Below are 19,142 nucleotides of genomic sequence, written 5' to 3' on the forward strand. Positions count from 1 at the left end.
TTTTAAAAAGTAAATGATAGTTATAATAACGGATTGCGGTTCTCATTCAAAAATTTAAAAAAATATTTTAGCTTATTATGGATTAGGATACACAATCAGTTAATTTTTTGTTTGAATTTTTGAATAAATTGTACTTATTTTAGTTAAAATTTGTAGATATTTTAGATTCTATATGTCCAACCTTTATTGTAGGTACATATCGAACAGTGGTCTAGATCGCAAAATAACAGAAAAATTGATTTTCCGAAAATAGTGATGTTTTTAAGCTCGGCTAATTTCAGAAGAAAAGTAAAGACAACTAGGAACACGATTAGGGTGTGTCAGGAAACCCACATTTTAGGAATGTCTTTGGGATTTTTGTAGCAATTGTCGGAGACGTCAAATTTTTGTTTTTAAAGGGAAATGTGTTTGGGATCACCCTAACGTAACTAGACATTCAGGGTGACCAATCAAATCCCATTTTAAAATTCCTGACTTTTCCAGAAAGCTCAAATAATAGGCATTTCTCACCTCAAGGCCGGGACTCGTGGTGTAAGGGTAAGCGTGATTGCCTCTCACCCAGTCGGCTTGGGTTCAATCCCAGACAGTCACGGTGGCATTTTTCGAGACGAGATTTGTCTGACCACGCCTGCCGTCGGATAGGGAGGTAAATGTTGGTCCCGGACTAACCTAAAAAAAGGGTAAGGTCGTTAGCTCAGTCCAGGTGTAGGAGTCGTCTCCCTGGGTCCTGTCTCGGTGGAGTCGCTGGTAGGCAGTTGGACTTACAATCCAAAGGTCGTCAGTTCGAATCCCGGGGTAGACGGAAGCTAAGGTGTAAAAAGAGGTTTACAATTGCCTCAACAATCAAGCCTTTGAACACCTAGGTAGTTTCGAGTAAGAATTTCGCATTCGAGAACGCCTAGGCAATACTGTAGAGCGAATAATTTTAAATGATTCTTACTTAAAGAATGATTTCAAACTAAAAACTCTTAAAAAAAGATATAATCAACCATCGGGAAAAAATCTAAATGAATTAAAAAAATCGAACCATTGCCATTTTTTTTGAATTCAGAAACCTAAAAAATATACTTCAAAAGTGAAAGCTCATTATTTTGGTTCAGAATAGAAAAATAAACAATTAGTCTTTGAAAATTGATCAAAATCTCAACAATACTTGAAATTCTCATGTTTATTTTTTTAAATTGACAAACGTATATTTTTTTATATTTATCTTACGTTTTATATTTTTTTCAATGAAAAATTCAATTTGCAATTCCATGTTTTTCCATGGAAATAAACAATTTTGCAATAACTCAAAATTTATTAGATTTATTTTTAACAATTTCAATATTTTTTTCATGCTTTCAAAACTAAAAAAGTTTCTAATTTTTTTTTATTCTGAACGAGCAACAATTGAATTTTATTGCGACGTAAACTTTGGAAAATATTTGCAACGGCTTAATCAAAAATATATACCAAAAATAAAACAATGCTAAACTCAAGTTGGAATCTTTTTTCAAAATTTAATATTATATTAATATTTAATATTCAATCAATCAGACAAAATGAAACAGAGTCATGGCCATCTTTAAAATTAGGAGATTGGGTCAAAGTGATTTTTTACGGATTTTATAAGGGTTGTGTAGGGGACATCTTAAGATGACTTGGCTGAAAGAATCTCGTCCCTACAACAAACCCTGTCATTTTAGCAGCTGTCTAAAGTACGTTTTTGGTCAAAAATGACCTCTCGAAAAAACTACATTTTAATATTTTCGTTGAAATTGCTCGAATAGTACCCAAATTTTTGAAAATTTCTACTTCAAACATTGTAGCATTAGGTTGTACATAATATCAAAATCGATTTTCCAGCACAGCACTTTTTCAGTTCATTTTGGGACCCTAAACAATTCCCCAAAGTTTGGGACCGATTGGTTTAGTCCTCACTTTGCGCAAAGCGATTGGGAAAAACATGTTTTTTTTTGCATTATGATATTTATTAAATCCACGTTTCATGCCATATCAAAACCGGACTCATATTCGGATGCTCTGGAATGTGCTCTAAAATGAAAAGCCGCACGAAAACGTAGAGAGTTGCTCAGCTGTGTCATCACGGAAAAACTTAGCTTTGTAAATATGCAATTCAGTTTTAAGGAATCATTTTATTTCCAAACAAGCTACAAATACAGTATGAATTAAGTAATCACTTGAAACGATTTTTTTTTACTTAGCTATGCAATCGATTAGTTGTCCCAGTAGATTGGTTTGCTGCAAGAGAGAAATCAAAACTTTGGTTAATGTTCAACCTATTCACTAGACTTGCGCAACTCTTACCTCTTGAAATTTAACCTCCTTGCGCAGCTCGTACTGCAGCCGATCGATCAACGACACCGGCAGCAGAAACCGATTCAGGTGCATCGCCGTGATGGAACTTTTGCCGATAAGCTGGGCCTGGATCAGCTTGACCGCAATGTCGTACGCTTCCTCCAGCCGGCCGTAGTTGATGTACAGCTGGAGCAGCTTCGTGGGCGTTTTGTTCATGCACCAATCGGTGAGCCACTGCGGCGGGAATGCGTTCTTGGCGATGATCTGCCCTATGACGGCCACGTGGCACGCGTCAACGTCCTTCGTTTCGCCGGCCAGGCAGTGCTTGAGGAACTTCCAGGCCGTGTCGGTGCTGTCCGCGCCGAGGACCGACTCGGGCAGGCTGTTTTTGTGCAGCCAGTCCCAGGTGTCGGCGGCGTCCTGCAGGCTGCACATGACGCAGGCGGTGGCGAGGCTTTCGTAAACGGGGGTGACGCTGCGGCCGAGGGCGTGCGCGAGTTTGAGGGCGGTCGCGTACAGTTTGCCGTTGGCGAGGATCGAGATGAGTTCGTCGGGGTCGACGTCGAGGACGGCTTTGTAGTCTTCGAGCTGTTTGGAGATTTCGAGCACGGCTTCGGTGATCATGAGCTCCTTGCGGACGTCCGCGAGCGAGATGACGACGATCTGGGTGCGCTGGTCTTCGGCGGTTTGGGCGGTTTCTTTGAAGATGGTGGGTTTGGCGATCCAGGCGTAGTCGGGGGCGACGAGGTTTAGGGCGTTGACGCATTTGAGGAGGGATTCGCAGCGCATTTTAAGGTAGATTAGCGAGTTGCACTCCAGGTGGCAGCGCATGGCCTTTTCGTAAGAGATGAGGGCGGCTGGAATGAGTAGGGGGAGGTGAGGTGAGTGAAATCGATTGATTCTGATGGAATTACAAACCTTTGCGCATATTTCCCTTGAGAACGTAGTACGAGTAGAGGAAATCGTAGTGACTGTTTTCGGAAATTTCCACTGACCGGGCGTGCATCTCCATGATGTTCTGGAAGTCCATCTCCAGCCCGTAGTACGGCAAATCGATCAGAATGTTGAACTTTTTCGACTGGAACAAACGCCACACCAGCTGCCGAAGACAATCCTTCTTGCGCGTCTGCTCGCAGTTGTAAACCAACGAATGGTACGCCTCCTCGTAATGGCCGAGCTCCATGTGGCTGCTGAAGTCGATGCTCTGGAACATGGCCTGCTGCTTGCTCTGGACGGACGTCCCGATGGCGATCTGGGCCAGCGCGTTGATGCAGTCGTACGCGCCGTAGTGCTCAAACATCCGGATCACTTTCAGGTAGAAAATGCTCAACATTTCGTCCGGTGGAACCGACGACCCGTCCGACGGCTTGGTGTAGTTGATGAGGTACGGTTCCTTGAAGATGCCCTTGGCCGACTGCGGGAACAGGTCGAGCGCCTTCGAGTTTTCCCCATTCATGAGGTACGACTTGGCGAGGATAAAGTTACGCGAGCAGTTGTTCCACTCGCACCACGAGTTGAGCAGGCGTACGTACTGCTCGATAAAGATGTGCATCTCACCCTGCATCAGCCACTGGCCGAAGGTGAAGTCTCCGGCCACGGGCCAGCTGAAAGAAACAATCGTCATTCGTGCTTAAAAACAGTCGTGCAACTTCAACTCACATCAACCGGAGCAACCCGTTGCAAACGTCCAGCAGGACGGGGAAAACGCGCTCGCACTCGGCGATGCCGTGCGCTTCCTCGGTGGACATGCACGTCCGCAGCCCGCGCGTCGCCACAAACAGATGCAGTAGCGACAGGTACTCGAACCCGTACGCCTCCTCGTGGCCAATGACCAGCGACGCTTCGCCGCCTTCGAGCGACTTGCTCCGGACGGCCGCGTAGTCCACCGTCGTCTCGGCGATCCAGTTCATCACGTAGTACGACTGCAGGAACACCTCGCTGTCCGGGATGCACTTGGAGCGGATGATTTCCATCGCGTTGCAGTTCAGCGCAAAGTTGTTCAGCAGCAGGTGCTGCAGGATGATCAGGTTGCGCACGACCATGTAACGCAGTTGGATCTGCTGCCGGACCGTTTCTGTTAGTAGTTGGATGCCGAGCAGACCTCCGAAGGGTAGGCTCTTTGGGTTGGCGTAGACTGGAGAGAAGGACTGTTAGAGCATAAAGTTGAAAGGGACTCTTAAGAAATACTTACAGCTCGCCTCAACGGACGGTTCGTAGTCCAGCTTCAGCTTCTGCAGCAGAACCGCCATCGCCTTCGGCAGATCCTCGATCGACTGGATGACCGACGTGAGGTTGCACTGATTGACGAAGCACTGCGAGCCGGCCACCGTCTCCATCACGTCCTTGGTCGAGCGCAACTGAAACAGACACGACTCGATCTCGACCTTTTCGTCCTCGGGCACGTACTTGTCGATCTGCTTTAGCATTCGAACCAGCACCGAAACGTCCTGCTGGAGGCTCTTCCCGTCACCTCCCGCACCGAGCGCCACATTTCCCGGGTAGTTCTCCGACAGGAACGCCAACTCCAGCTCGTCGCACGGTCTAAACAGCGAAATCAACTTCTTGCGCACCAAACAAAACACGTCCATCCGCTCCAGGATCAACATTCCGATCGGTTGACACGCCTCGAAGTTGTACTGCGAACAGCACAGGTAGAACTTCTCCCACAGGTTCGACGACAGCTCGATAAACTCCTCGTCGGTGATGTTCTGCAGCTTGCGCTCGTTCTGCAGCTCTCCGTCGATGTAGGCGCACACGTGCCGCTTCAGCACCGCCGTCGAGATGTTCGTACTCGAGTAGCTGAAGCTGCGGTTGAACATCTGCAAAAGAATCATATTTCTTACTGAATTCAAGATTACACGACTCAACTAGACTCACCGAAAGCGTCTTCGCGATCACGTCGTTGTCGAATTTGCCCGAGTGGAAGATGCGGTTGCAGTAGATGTGCTTCAGGTCGGTGCCCTTCTCCAGCTTGGCCGTGTACTTGTCGTCCATGCTCTCCAGCGGGATCGGCAGCCAGAAGTTGTGCGACGACTCGCTGTTCAGCGCGTACGTTAGGACCTGCATTTCACCTTCGGCGTTGCACCACAGCGCCCAAATGCCGCGATCGGACAGCTTGAAGTCGATCAGGTCGTAGTTGGGCGCCAAAATGATCGACTCCCTGACGAGTGCCACGTTGCCCGACTCGTCCGGCTCCAGCCGCAGGATGATAAACTCCGAGCAGTCCGAGTAGGCCAGAAAGACGCCAAGCAGCGACTGCGACTTGCGCACCATGATGGTTTGAGCTGCAAATACAGAAAACATTAGACTTGCACTGATTCTTTTGAGTCCTTCAACTTACATCCTTCCACCCGCTGATCGGCGTGCTTGACAAAGCATTCCGCTCCGACGCAGGAACCGTTGGTGGCCCAAATGCGCGTAATGTTGTTCCGGTAGAACGCATACAACACGGACTGGCCTTCCAGCTCCCCAAACAGCAGCGATACGATCTGGTCCGGGGCGTTTGCATTTCGCTTTCTGAAAGATATTCAAAATTTGAACTCGACTAATCTTTCTAACCATAAAATTTCATACCTCCAACCGTCCGTCAGCCCAGAGAAGAACCTCGAAATCAGCTGATTATGCTTCAGCTCGGTAATCTTCACCCCTCCGTGACTTCCCAGCTGGAACAGGTACAAATTGGACACCGTCGAAACGGCATAATACGCATCCGAGTCGCCACCCTCCTCGTTCTCAACCCGGTACGCCGCAGCAATCGCCGGCAGTGACTGCCCAATATCGTTGCTGATCACGTAAAACGAGCCCGGATCGCAAATCTGCTCCTTCGTAACGGACCCCAGCACCGACTCCTGCCCTCCATCCGGATTGACGCTGTTCACCTTCGGATGGCGCAGCACGATCCGGTGAATGCTCGTGACGGTCGCAATCAGCACAAACACCTGCAGCCGGTTCCCGGTGACCTCAACCGACAGGATCGGACTCTCGTCGAAGCTTATCCGCAGCTGATTATTGCCCAGATTCAAGTTCATGCTCAGCTCACAAAGATAGATCGAATCCCGGCAGGTTCGCCAGTACAAAAACCGATTCGAACGGTAGTCCTCCCGCTCCGCGAAGCAGTACCCACCGCACTGCTCCGACGTCTTGACGTCCTGCAGCATGTTGTGGATCCCACCTGAAAGGGCCAACCCCATCAGTTAAATCCGAAAACCAAACCCAAACATTCCTAAACATACCGGTGCTCACGTTGATCTCGCGCCAGCCCCGGGCCGAGGACGAAAGCTGCCGCATGGGCACCTCCCGGTACTGCACCGGCACGTAGTTGGCCATTGCGAACAGAAATTCCTAGCGTTTGTCACTATTTAATGCTGGAAATCGTAGAAATTGCAAAATTTCTAGCGGAGATCTGTTGAAAACACGCGCGGTTTTCGATGCCGGGACGACGACGGTTTGACAGCTGGGTGTGTTTACTGTGAAGGATGCTGTGAAGGTGTGGTGCAGAACTGTTTATACGGCAGTGTTGCCAGAAATTAGAAAAGATTTTTGCTATAAATATCCCAGTGTGAAAGTTGATCCAACACCGAGTCCAACACCAGTTCCGACATATCCTGGTTGTAGCGGTCGACATGCACTCAATCGATCAGAGCCAAATCGAGATATATTACATAGGGGCAGGGGGCAAAATGGTCCACCTAAGTAAAAAGTACCGAAAATAATACAAAAACATACAAATTTATGAATCCAGTGTAGTAGGCTTATGCTTTGGAATTATACTCGGTTGATGAAATTTTATTAATTCAAACTATTTTTGAGTCACTTTAAAAAAAAGTTTTTCGACTAACTTTCCAGGGTGCGGGGCAGAATGGGCCACCTTAGAAAACAAGCCATTTTTTCTAATACAACGTTGAAGGGTGATAAGAAATGACTTGAGGGACTTTTCCAACATAGTTTCCATGAAGTTTGACCACTTTTATAAAAACAGTAAACCACCACCAAGCCTCCAAATGATTTTAAGGTTCCGTTGTTGTTTGTATACCTTGGTAGTAGCATCTAGTAACGTTATAAGCATTGAGCAAACTTTTTCAAACAATCCAACTTTTCAGAAAGCTTAACCTCGAAATAAACAACATTTGCGTTGTTTTTGTCAATAAATTTAGATTTTTGTTCATAATTCGAAAAATACAATGAATTCAAACCTCGTTTTCGGTATGGTGACGTTATTTGACGTCCTTTATAAGGCCCTTGCCTTACAGTTGGTCTAAATCCATTCTAAAGCCCAAAACCAAGGGTGGTCCATTCTGCCCCGCCCCTATACGTTTTGCTTTGCCATTTTTTACTGACTTGAGATTTCCAAGAAAGAGTCCACGTGGTTTCCCTTTACGAATTTTAAAATTTTCAAATTATCAGGTTTTGTTAATTTTGGAATTTTGTATTTGTATTTTTGAATACAATTGTTAATAATTTTTTTAATTTTAAAATTCTAGAATACAAAAAATATTTGACCTAGTATTTGGCGGCAGTTCCCGCTTCATACAAAAATATTAAATTTGTTATGGTCAATTATTCACAAGGAATCTGAGATTTCAATAAATATTTCCGCGTGGTTTATCCGTGAGTCCAGTGCGCAGTCCGATTGATCCACACGGGCGGGACGAAATCGAACTGTATTTGATTTTTTTATAATCCCTCAAGCAATCCCTAGATGTTTGAATTTTTGGATTCCTACATTTGTTTTTAATTTTAAAATTTTAAATTTTTCATTTGAGAATTTTTGATTTTTTATCATTTATTAAATGTTTGATTTCTTGAATGTCTAAATTGTAATTCTCGGATTCTTCAATATTTAAACTTTGAGATTAATATTTTTTTTGAAATCACAAATTTTAAATTTCAAACTTCTGTTCCACGGAAAAAAGTAATCGAGAAATTAAAAGTGAGAGTGTTCGTGCAACATGGAGTTAAACTTTTCGAAGTGCCATGGAAAACTTCACAGAAAGTTTAACTCCATGTTGCAGATTTGACAGCTCGATAGAGTTTTTGCAAATATTTTTCAAAGGTAATGAGGTTTATGTTTAGAATTTTGAAATTTTGGAATTCATATTTTTTTGAATTTTATAAAATTTAATTTAAGAATATTAAAACATCTAAATTTTGAAATTCAGTGAATTTAAAATAAAGAATGTTAGTATTTTCAAATTTAGGAATCATACATTTTTTAAATGGTTGAGATTTTTTTTAAATATTTTAATTTATGATTATTTAGTTTTCTATTTCCAAATTTAAATATTTTTGATTTGATTTTTTTAATTTCAGCATTTTAAATTTTTTAAATGGTTAAATTTTTGTTTTGTTTCTCGAAAAAATGCCGCGTTTTTTCCAAGATCCGTAAATACTTATCTTACACAAGAACTAGGGTGAAAAATATTGCATTCCTCGGCATATTTAGATTTAATCAATGTGATTTTATTTTGAATTCTTTCAATTACAAAAAAAAAACAAATTGTTATATCACAGCCAGTAACTGGCCATCTAATATATATATTTTTGAATGTAAAGTGTTCTTTTCGGTTGTCGAATCTACTGTTCCACTCACCTTGCCGCTATCTGTTCAGAACCTGTGCCGTGTTTGCTTTTTCTAAGATTTTTTTCGTATTTCTTTTCTTCATGTAACATTACGCACGCTAAACATTCAAGGAACTTTTTGGAACATAATAAAATTACGGTATCAAAAAAACCTTACACAATCGTGTTTTTGTTTTTGCTTTGTTTTTGGTGAAATTACATCAGTACATTTTTGTTTGTTGTTTTGCTTGAAATTCTTATCTGGTAGATTATTTTTAAAATTAAAAAAAGGTGTTGCGACAAATTCGTGCCCAATATCTTTTTTCCCACTAATACAAAACGTGACATCAAAGTGTGTTTTTTTTCTACTGTTTTATTTAGTCCCTCTAGGTATGTTATGTTTTGCACGGTTTGAATGAGCTCTATTTACAAACTTGTTTTTTTTTCTTCCTCTATGTTGAACATTTATATTATGAGCGTAGTTTAGCACTCGTGTCCTTCATGATGTTTAAGGTAGTTGTAGGTTTATACTGTCATTGAATATTGGCTTAGACGTTGTAAAATAGCATTTATCAATGGTTGTGTATTGCTTCTTTGCATGATTTACCAATCATGGTGCTGCCAATTATTATCCAAATTATCCTTTTGAATTACGACTGTTCAACGTTAAACAGAATGTTCCTGTGTCTACGACGTATTTGACTAGTATCAAATTAAAGTATTAAATTAAAGATAAAAATATCGCATTAAACGCCTCTGCGATCCTTCGACTGGCCAGTTTTGTGTTACTGCCCGCGGAAACTAATAAAATCATATCATCATAGCTGAAAACTTAAAAGTAGTGTTTGTTGTACCCAACCAAGATTATAACTAACAAAGAAAGCGCACACATTCAATTCGTTTAGACAGTGCGTGTGTAAACTTATATATTGTGAACTATTTAACAGATTCTATCAAGGAATGGAAAACAATCGTGATGCTATTAGTTTGGTGGTGAGAGTGGTTCGAACCAAGTCTGCGTTCGAAATCCCCTGTTGGAAGCCAGTAGAAAAACAGAGCAGGAGCAAACACAATCGGCAGTCTCTCGAGTTGTAGCCACAGAAGGTGCAAACTGGCTCACAGTAACTTAGTGTAGCTTCAAAAGATAGCTTAAAAGTACGCTAAAACTTGCACGCTGCTGCTGCGGGGGAGCCATCAGCCGAAGCTGTTAACTCCAGGTGAGATCGTAGCCCTTCCAGTTGGTGTTTGGCGCCAGGTAGACCCGCTGCCCGTTGTAGAAGAACGAAACGACGCCGAGGTACGCCGTGCGGGGGACTCCACTCTGCAAAAGGGGGAAGTTTTGGTCGTTTTTCGATGTTTAAAGTCTTTGGAGAAATTACCTTAAAATCATCCATCAAGCCCAGACTCTTGGTGGCGCGTTTGTACTGCTCTTTGGTGAGGTACGTAATCCGAACGGGGTTCTTCGTCTTCACCAGGCCCCGCTTCAGCTCGTCCAGCGTGACCACGTCGCTCTGGTAGACCGTGTTAAGGAACGTTTCGTCGTAAACGGACTGGAAAGGTACCCGATAAGTTTAATTCGGATGGTTAAAAGGTCGCGAGTGGCTTTGTTACAAATGACCAGTATGACAAAGAACTTTGCAGGAAGCTTGTTGAAATGCTGATAAATTATATTTTGTATTCAAACTCTAAATATTTTTTGATTGAATTAAAGTTGATAGGCACACTATACATTGTTAGGCGCTTACACTTACAGGGTTGTTACGGGAAAGTCGAAAAAAAAAATCCGCGCCAAATCCGCGCCAAATCCGCGCCGACCGAAACCCCAATCCACGCGAAATCCGCGCCAACTATATTAAAAAAATGGCGACCAACATTCAAGAAATGTTATTTCCAAAGAAAAAAACTAATACAGAAAGTACTTGATAAAAAAAAATGAAACTCGTTTTATGTTTGAAGGAATGAAAGCAAAAAATACTTTTAAAAAATACCTCAAGAGACGTCAAGAAAAGTGTCACAAAAAAAAATCTTTTTGCTAATCAGAGGGACTTAACAATAATTTATAAATAGAAAATTATAAACCAATATAAACAAAATTTAAAAATCTTATAAATGAAATTTAACTTTAAAAATATAAGCTCTAAAAACCAAAATTTAAAATTTTAATATGATTAAATTTTAGATTTAGAAATCTAAAAATTCAAAATCTATGAATATTAATACAGATTGTCACTAAAATTTCATTCTGAAACAAATTGCATTTCCAATATTTGAAATATTTTCTCAAGTATTTTCTTCTAAAAATTTAAGAATTCTAGAGTTTTTTTCAATAGGTCCTATAAACATATGAAAGACAATAGTTTATAGGACCTTTTCAAATAAAACTCTAGAATTTAAGAATTTAACAAATTGCATTTGCAATATTTGAAATATTTTCTTCTAAAAATTTAAGAATTTAAGTATTTAAGAATTTAAGAATTTAAGAATTTAAGAATTTAAGAATTTAAGAATTTAAGAATTTAAGAATTTAAGAATTTAAGAATTTAAGAATTTAAGAATTTAAGAATTTAAGAATTTAAGAATTTAAGAATTTAAGAATTTAAGAATTTAAGAATTTAAGAATTTAAGAATTTAAGAATTTAAGAATTTAAGAAAATAAGAATATAAGAATATAAGAATTTAAGAATTTAAGAATTTAAGAATTTAAGAATTTAAGAAAATAAGAATATAAGAATATAAGAATTTAAGAATTTAAGAATTTAAGAATTTAAGAATTTAAGAATTTAAGAATTTAAGAATTTAAGAATTTAAGTATTTAAGTATTTAAGTATTTAAGAATTTAAGAATTTAAGAATTTAAGAATTAAAGAATTAAAGAATTAAAGAATTTAAGAATTTAAGAAAATAAGAATATAAGAATATACAGTATGTAAAAAAAGTATTTACACCCCTTGGGCACTATGCACATTTTGTGATGAAACATGTAAACAATTTAATGTTGACATAAACCTAGTACTACGTTTTGTTCAGAAACTCATGCCGAACATTTTGCTGCAAAAAGCTCATGAAAAGATGTTTTCTATAAAAAGTTATATAACAAATACTATTACAAAAATAAAAAAGGTGCAAAAAAAGTTTGTACACCTTTCGAAAAATTAACATAAATAAAGTTATTTGTTGACAAATCACCATAAATCCAGTCTCCCAACTCCAAATAGGCATCCTTGACTGATTAAAAAAATAATTTGGATTGAATATAAAGTTTGCTAATTACTTAGTATAAAAGTTTATATAACTCTGGAAATTCTATATAAAACTTATCTAAACTTAATTTTGCAAACTTTCAATTTAACTAAATGTCAATATATTACCATAGAATTGCTAAATAAACATTTTGGAGTGGGTATAACACCGTTTTGGGGGTCTTTGTATCGCTAGAATAGATTTTTCGTTGGAATTTCGTACCAACCCGGAATTACGTCGTCGGAAAATCCACCGGCATTCGAACCGGTCCACAATTAACAAGTCAACCTATGTGGCATCGGAAAGGGCATAAAATTTCCGATCTTTTGATACCCAGACATCTAGGTTTTCTATAAAACCCACGTTTTTAAATACCTAGGCAAAAACGTTGTTATGGTTTCGTTTGAGCAATCTGCCAAAAATGTATGGAATTTCCTAATTTTTGTTCTCGTGGATCAAACTTACTTTTTGCCCAGGTATTTAAAAACGTGGGTTTTATAGAAAACCTAGATGTCTGGGTATCAAAAGATCGGAAATTTTATGCCCTTTCCGATGCCACATAGGTTAACTTGTGAATTGTGGACCGGTTCGGATGCCGGCGGATTTTTCGACGACGTAATTCCGGGTTGGTACGAAATTCCAACGAAAAATCTATTCTAGCGATACAAAGACCCCCAAAACGGTGTTATACCCACTCCAAAATGTTTATTTAGCAATTCTATGGTAATATATTGACATTTAGTTAAATTGAAAGTTTGCAAAATTAAGTTTAGATAAGTTTTATATAGAATTTCCAGAGTTATATAAACTTTTATACTAAGTAATTAAAAAACGAAACTATTGGCACTACGCCCCCCGGGGCATGGCCTTCCTCTAACGTGGGATTTCTGCTCCAGCGCCTCTGACGAGACAGGAGAAACCGGGACCGACGTTTTACTTCACCATCCGATAGAAGCTCAGTGGATAAGGCGGGAATCGAACCCGCGTCTCATAGCATCATCGGGATCGGCAGCCGAAGCCGCTACCCCTGCGCCACGAGACCCACCCACTAAGTAATTAGTAAACTTTATATTCAATCCAAATTATTTTTTTAATCAGTCAAGGATGCCTATTTGGAGTTGGGAGACTGGATTTATGGTGATTTGTCAACAAATAACTTTATTTATGTTAATTTTTCGAAAGGTGTACAAACTTTTTTTGCACCTTTTTTATTTTTGTAATAGTATTTGTTATATAACTTTTTATAGAAAACATCTTTTCATGAGCTTTTTGCAGCAAAATGTTCGGCATGAGTTTCTGAACAAAACGTAGTACTAGGTTTATGTCAACATTAAATTGTTTACATGTTTCATCACAAAATGTGCATAGTGCCCAAGGGGTGTAAATACTTTTTTTACATACTGTAAGAATTTAAGAATTTAAGAATTTAAGAATTTAAGAATTTAAGAATTTAAGAATTTAAGAATTTAAGAATTAAAGAATTGAAGAATTAAAGAATTAAAGAATTAAAGAATTAAAGAATTAAAGAATTAAAGAATTAAAGAATTAAAGAATTAAAGAATTAAAGAATTAAAGAATTAAAGAATTAAAGAATTAAAGAATTAAAGAATTAAAGAATTAAAGTATAAAGAATTTAAAAATATAAGAATTTAAGAATTTAAGAATTTAAGAATTCAAGAATTTAAGAATTTAACAATTAAAGGATTTAAGAATTTAAGAGTTTAAGAATTTAAGAATTTAGGAAATTAGGAATTTAGGAATTTAGGAATTTAAGAATCTAAGAATTAAAATTTTATTTGAGATTTTTGTGATTTCCGTTTTTTGTTTGTGATGTTTTAATTAGAATATATTTTAGTTTTCAAATATTGATTTTTTTTAATTTAGAAATTTTTCTTTAAATTTGAATTTTTGATTTTTTCGTTTTTTGGAGTTTTAAATTTAAGATTTTTGAAATTCTGAATTTAGAAATTATGTATTTTTTAAATTAGGATTTTAGAAATTCGAAAAAAAATTAATCTGAATTTTAGAAATTTTGATAAAAAAAAAACTATTAAAATATAAAAAAAGTTTCGAATTTTTGAAATTTGAATTTTGAATGATGGTGCATTAATTTTTGAATGTTCTAATCTTTTTATTTTTCGCCAAAAATGTTTAAATTTAGAAAAAAATTTCTATATTGATCCCGGTCGGAAATGGCGGACGCATTTCTGGCGTTCGTCTGGGGGCTTGCGCCAGCCATCTGGCAGAAATTCTCCCAGATTTGCCCCAGATTTCTGCCATGATTTCTGGCGAATATGACACAAACCGGTCGTGCACGGTTCAACCGATTGAACCGGTTGGTTTTGCTGCCAGACAGCTGGCTGAAATTTTGCCCGATTTTCGCCAGATTCGTCTGGCGTTACGCAAAACTTGGCTAGAATAAGTGTGCCAAGTGTGTCTGAACTGCACGACAAACGTCCGCCTGCGCCAGACACTCAAATTTACCAGATTATTTTCCGAGTGGGATGAATACATCCACTATAAAATTTAAAATAAATAAGGTTAAAAAAAAACATTGCCATCCGCTTGAAATCCGCGCCTGAAAATTAGTCAGCAAATCCGCGCCAAATCCACGTGAAACGCGCCATCCGAGCGATCCGCGCCGTCCGTAACAAACCTGTACTTACATCAAACCCTATGCAACGTACCACCTCCGGAACGAGTTCAAATGCGTAACCGGAACAGATGCGAATGCCTGGTACGAACACTCAAAGCGTGTTTTAGCATGCTGCTCGTACTGACTCAGAGCAAGGGTGAGATGTAGGTGTAAGGGCATTGCGTGTTCATCGGGAACCTGGTGCATAAGATCGGTCAAGGCCCGTTCTTACATTGAAAATTGCGAATTGAAATTATGAGCACTCCCAAACTGCTGAGCAAGTTTTTGAGCTTTCACCCTATTAGTTAATAGAATATTATAACCATCTTTTAAAGAAGGTATTGGTTATTAAGGTTTTTTAAGAACCTCCCAGTTTCAGGTTGATGTTTACTTCTCGACGTACAACTCATTTTGGGTCTGGGGGGTGAGATTGGGTCATACAAATTTCATAACACGGACGAGAACTTCAAGTAAGGCTCAAGTATCTAAATGGGAATCGTCACGTAACGTGCAACACTCTTCGTTTTTATGGATTGACACCGCATCAGAAATAGAGCCCTTAGGACAAAGTTCTTTGTCAAAACACTGGAGAACATACTTTTTGTAAATACGTCAGGTTCATCTTTGTAAAAGTGACAAAATCTTCACTCAGCTTGATGAACTTTAAATGCTTATCGAAGAACAGGCCGCTGAAAATAAAATAAGAGCATTTGAACAAATATTCATTAATTTATAATGGCATAAAACAAACTTTGAAACTCCAACTTTGCCAAAAGTTCGCGTCCTCGGCAGCTCCGGGCGAATGCAGGCGCGTTCTTTGCGCTGTTCCGGTTGTCTAATCCAGTCGTCCCAGAAGCTAATGAAAAGCATAGTTGTATGTATTAAATAAACATGATTCCGCAATCCTCAAACTTACGCCCTCGGCCACTTGGGCGCCAGCTCGTTCCACAGCTCCTTGGTCATCATCCAGCCGAGCCCGGGGAAAAAGTCCGACCGGTACAGCAGCTCACTGGCCGCGCTGTCGATCAGGCCCTCCTTGCCGTTGTCGTTCCACGCCGATGTGCACCACAACGATCTGTCCTTCTTCAGGATCGGATACGTGCCGAGGAAGTACTCGTAAAAGTCCGGCGCAATGCTCAGATCGTCCTCGACGATGATGATCGATTCGAAGCCCTGCTTGAAGACCGTTTTGAGCGCCCACCCGTAGTGGCGGGAGATTTTGTAGTAGCCTTTATACTTCTTCTCCTTCGGTAGAACCGTCACGTCCGATTGGTCCGGCTGGCGAATCAGCGTCACGTTTTCCTTGTAGGAAAGAATCATGCTGCGGGTGGCCTCGTCATCGCAGTCCTGCGATACGATGATCGGGAACTGGTCCGCCCGAGGTCGGTACCGGATCAGATCGTCCAGACACTTGTTCACCGACAGCCGATTGCAGGCGAACACCAGCACCGGAATGACCGGGTTGTTCACGTCGCCGTCGATGAACTTATGCTCAAACTTGCTGAGAATCACCTCAGCCTCGGGTCGCGGCGGAAACTCCGCCACCGGAATCTGTGGCGGCTGCTCTTCCGCGTCCCCGTTGCCCTTCAACGGCACCGCCTCCGTGCTGGTCGTCTTGTCCTCCTTTTGCAGAATGTTGATTATCTCACGGTACAGTTTGTCCCGACTGTTCTCCTCCAACTGGATGGTCTTTTCCAAAAATCGAATCTTCTGCATCATTTCGTGGTCCTTCTTCGGGTCGGAATCCTTGAAGTTTTTCAGGAAAATTAAGTACGTCGTGAAAATCCATCCGACCAGGACTGCCGCAATGAGGAACGTTTTCCGCGGACGCATCGTTCAACGCCCGAGATTCTAACGTGGGGCTAAATTTCCTCTAATCTAATGTGCGAAGTAGACAATGTTCCCCCCTAATTAACTGGTGCAAACCTCTCGTCTAGGACCCACAAAGCGCACTAGACTTGCTACGACCGGAACCAGAAGCGCACCATTTTAACGAACGCGCGCGTTTACATCACTTTACGCCGAAAAGTGGCCAAATTTGAGCAAGAATCAGACCCGAAAATTACGGATTACGTGGAATAAATCGCGTTTTGTTTATCAACGCAGAGTGAAGAAGATTCGTCTGTGCGGTTGCGTGTTTTATGGCAAAACAGTTCTGACAGCGCAAACGTCAAAGTTTATGGCGCGTGAGCCAGTGCTGCCAGTTTCGGCAGATTCGTTGAATATTTTCAAAGTCTGCCACAAAATTAAATCTTGACTTTTTTTTGATAAGGTCCTATAAACAGATGTAAACATTGAGTGTATCCCGCTTACTCCGATGGACTTTGACATAAGGTGTGAAAGGGATACACTCAATGTTTACATTTGTTTATAGGACCTTATCAAAAAAAAGTCAAGAAATGATAAAAAACTAACTTAATCCACCTATGTGGTTGGTGCCTTCCTCACTCTTTTCCAACAATAGGTGATATGTAATATGATGGGTTTGGACACAAAATTGATCCAAAAAAACACACATATCACTCAAGGGCTCATAAGTGGCATTATAAGTGGTCAGAACTCGAGACAGGGTTGCCAGATCCTTAATGTTTTGGACTCGTTGGAAAGGTCTTTCAATTACCTAACCAACGATGGGTCGGATAATGGATCCGGACATTGTTTACATACATTTAAGTGAGATCCGGCTTCAAAAAAGTACATAAATATCACTTAAGTGGTTATAACTCGAGACAGGGTTGCCAGATCTTCAATGTTGTAGATTCGTTGGAAAGGTCTTTCAATTACCTAACCAACGATGTGTCGGATGATGGATCCGGACATTGTTTACATACATTTTAATGAGATACGGCTACAAAAAAAGTACATAAATATCACTTAAGTGGTTATAACTCGAGACAGGGTTGCCAGATCTTCAATGTTGTAGATTCGTTGGAAAGGTCTTTCAATTACCTAACCAACGATGGGTCGGATGATGGATCCGGACATTGTTTACATACATTTTAATGAGATACGGCTACAAAAAAAGTACATAAATATCACTTAAGTGGTTATAACTCGAGACAGGGTTGCCAGATCTTCAATGTTGTAGATTCGTTGGAAAGGTCTTTCAATTACCTAACCAACGATGTGTCGGATGATGGATCCGGACATTGTTTACATACATTTAAATGAGATCCGGCTACAAAAAAAGTACATAAATATCACTTAAGTGGTTATAACTCGAGACAGGGTTGCCAGATCTTCAATGTTGTAGATTCGTTGGAAAGGTCTTTCAATTACCTAACCAACGATGTGTCGGATGATGGATCCGGACATTGTTTACATACATTTAAATGAGATCCGGCTACAAAAAAAGTACATAAATATCACTTAAGTGGTTATAACTCGAGACAGGGTTGCCAGATCTTCAATGTTGTAGATTCGTTGGAAAGGTCTTTCAATTACCTAACCAACGATGGGTCGGATGATGGATCCGGACATCGTTTACATACATTTAAGTGAGATCCGGCTTCAAAAAAGTACATAAATATCACTTAAGTGGTTATAACTCGAGACAGGGTTGCCAGATCTTCAATGTTGTAGATTCGTTGGAAAGGTCTTTCAATTACCTAACCAACGATGTGTCGGATGATGGATCCGGACATTGTTTACATACATTTTAATGAGATACGGCTACAAAAAAAGTACATAAATATCACTTAAGTGGTTATAACTCGAGACAGGGTTGCCAGATCTTCAATGTTGTAGATTCGTTGGAAAGGTCTTTCAATTACCTAATCAACGATGGGTCGGATGATGGATCCGGACATTGTTTACATACATTTTAATGAGATACGGCTACAAAAAAAGTACATAAATATCACTTAAGTGGTTATAACTCGAGACAGGGTTGCCAGATCTTCAATGTTGTAGATTCGTTGGAAAGGTCTTTCAATTACCTAACCAACGATGTGTCGGATGATGGATCCGGACATTGTTTACATACATTTAAATGAGATCCGGCTACAAAAAAAGTACATAAATATCACTTAAGTGGTTATAACTCGAGACAGGGTTGCCAGATCTTCAATGTTGTAAATTCGTTGGAAAGGTCTTTCAATTACCTAACCAACGATGGGTCGGATGATGGATCCGGACATCGTTTACATACATTTAAGTGAGATCCGGCTTCAAAAAAGTACATAAATATCACTTAAGTGGTTATAACTCGAGACAGGGTTGCCAGATCTTCAATGTTGTAGATTCGTTGGAAAGGTCTTTCAATTACCTAACCAACGATGTGTCGGATGATGGATCCGGACATTGTTTACATACATTTAAATGAGATCCGGCTACAAAAAAAGTACATAAATATCACTTAAGTGGTTATAACTCGAGACAGGGTTGCCAGATCTTCAATGTTGTAGATT

General features: G+C 40.0%; 2 protein-coding genes across 2 annotated transcripts; both read right to left on the bottom strand.

Annotated features, from left to right (window-relative positions):
• Positions 1-2,118: 2,118 nt before the first annotated feature.
• On the bottom strand, positions 2,119-6,718 carry LOC120423777 (nuclear pore complex protein Nup160 homolog). Its single transcript, XM_039587696.2, has 9 exons — positions 6,534-6,718; positions 5,875-6,472; positions 5,642-5,817; positions 5,179-5,585; positions 4,493-5,120; positions 3,961-4,435; positions 3,220-3,905; positions 2,311-3,158; positions 2,119-2,244 (listed from the first exon to the last, which is right to left on the bottom strand). The coding sequence occupies exons 1-9, from the start codon at positions 6,625-6,627 to the stop codon at positions 2,200-2,202; spliced, it is 3,957 nt and encodes a 1,318-aa protein (XP_039443630.1). The 5' UTR covers positions 6,628-6,718; the 3' UTR covers positions 2,119-2,199.
• A 2,966-nt stretch (positions 6,719-9,684) lies between these two features.
• Positions 9,685-16,872, bottom strand: LOC120423785 (alpha-1,3-mannosyl-glycoprotein 2-beta-N-acetylglucosaminyltransferase). Its single transcript, XM_039587703.2, has 5 exons — positions 15,650-16,872; positions 15,485-15,589; positions 15,332-15,422; positions 10,239-10,409; positions 9,685-10,180 (listed from the first exon to the last, which is right to left on the bottom strand). Exons 1-5 carry the CDS (start codon positions 16,564-16,566, stop codon positions 10,067-10,069), a joined length of 1,398 nt encoding a protein of 465 aa, XP_039443637.1. The 5' UTR covers positions 16,567-16,872; the 3' UTR covers positions 9,685-10,066.
• Between the last annotated feature and the right edge of the window lie 2,270 nt (positions 16,873-19,142).

This window comes from Culex pipiens, chromosome 3, assembly GCF_016801865.2.
Source record: "Culex pipiens pallens isolate TS chromosome 3, TS_CPP_V2, whole genome shotgun sequence".
Lineage (NCBI taxonomy): Eukaryota > Metazoa > Arthropoda > Insecta > Diptera > Culicidae > Culex > Culex pipiens.

What these genes read in the sequence shown, in the direction of transcription:
- LOC120423777 (XM_039587696.2), bottom strand. Translation starts at nt 6,627, where the DNA reads ATGGCCAACTACGTGCCGGTGCAGTACCGGGAGGTGCCCATGCGGCAG. An exon ending in CGAGATCAACGTGAGCACCG is followed by an intron (nt 6,473 to 6,533) that starts GTATGTTTAGGA and finishes TGGCCCTTTCAG; the next exon opens with GTGGGATCCACAACATGCTG. An exon ending in CGATCAGCGGGTGGAAGGAT is followed by an intron (nt 5,586 to 5,641) that starts GTAAGTTGAAGG and finishes CTGTATTTGCAG; the next exon opens with CTCAAACCATCATGGTGCGC.
- LOC120423785 (XM_039587703.2), bottom strand. Translation starts at nt 16,566, where the DNA reads ATGCGTCCGCGGAAAACGTTCCTCATTGCGGCAGTCCTGGTCGGATGG. An exon ending in GGCAAAGTTGGAGTTTCAAA is followed by an intron (nt 15,423 to 15,484) that starts GTTTGTTTTATG and finishes TTTTATTTTCAG; the next exon opens with CGGCCTGTTCTTCGATAAGC. An exon ending in ACCTGACGTATTTACAAAAA is followed by an intron (nt 10,410 to 15,331) that starts GTATGTTCTCCA and finishes GTACCTTTCCAG; the next exon opens with TCCGTTTACGACGAAACGTT.